Here is a 649-nt window from a genome sequence, read left to right as displayed (position 1 = left end):
GTGCTGGGGGATGGTTGGACACAATGACCTCAAAGATTTCTTCCAGCCAAAGCAATTCTGTGATTCTACTGGTCCAGTTTACCCTCAGCCCACCCCCCCTCTAGTTAAACAGCTGTGTTATCAAAATAAATGAATGAAAAGGGAAATATTTTACGATAAAACATGTATTTAAATTTAAAAGATGTAAGTAAAGCTTTGTTGTTCAGTGTTTTGCTTGATTGTTTTGTTGGGTGTTTGTAAGTATTAAAGTTATATAAGGTTACTGGAAAGCTCCCTCCCTGTAAGAGCCCCCAGGCCCTCCCCACTGTGCCCCTTGGTGTCCCTGCAGAGACGAGCCACCAGGCTCTGCAGAACATGCCCAGAGTGCTCCGGGAAGTGGAAGTCTTGAAACAGGAGGCAACGTTCCTGAAGGAGCAGATGATCCTTGTCAAAGAAGACATCAAGAAGTTTGAAGAAGACACAGCTCAGTCAATGCAGGTGGGTCGTTGTGCTTTGTGTTTGTCTTCAGCGTGTGGAGCTGCCCATGTTAGAGGATGTGGTGAGCTGGAGGCAGGCAGAGCCCTTTCTCTCCTGAGTGGCAGGACGTGGTGTGTGGCACAGGGCAGTGCAGTCTGGTTCCTTCAGAACAGCCCACTGTGGTCTGGTTTAG

The 649-nt window shown here is 47.8% G+C and overlaps 1 protein-coding gene across 1 annotated transcript in view; it reads left to right on the top strand.

The window, feature by feature from the left end:
• Nucleotides 1-328: 328 nt before the first annotated feature.
• Nucleotides 329-649, top strand: part of COG7 (component of oligomeric golgi complex 7) — a gene marked incomplete at both ends in the record, with an annotated part of 18664 nt that continues 18343 nt past the window's right edge. The window contains one exon of the mRNA XM_008935697.1: nt 329-477. Within this exon, the coding sequence (XP_008933945.1) occupies nt 329-477 (149 nt within the window). The remainder of the gene's footprint in view (nt 478-649) is intronic.

This window comes from Merops nubicus, unplaced genomic scaffold, assembly GCF_000691845.1.
Source record: "Merops nubicus isolate BGI_N331 unplaced genomic scaffold, ASM69184v1 scaffold10132, whole genome shotgun sequence".
Classification (NCBI taxonomy): domain Eukaryota; kingdom Metazoa; phylum Chordata; class Aves; order Coraciiformes; family Meropidae; genus Merops; species Merops nubicus.
This window is presented reverse-complemented; position numbering and strand designations above follow the sequence as displayed.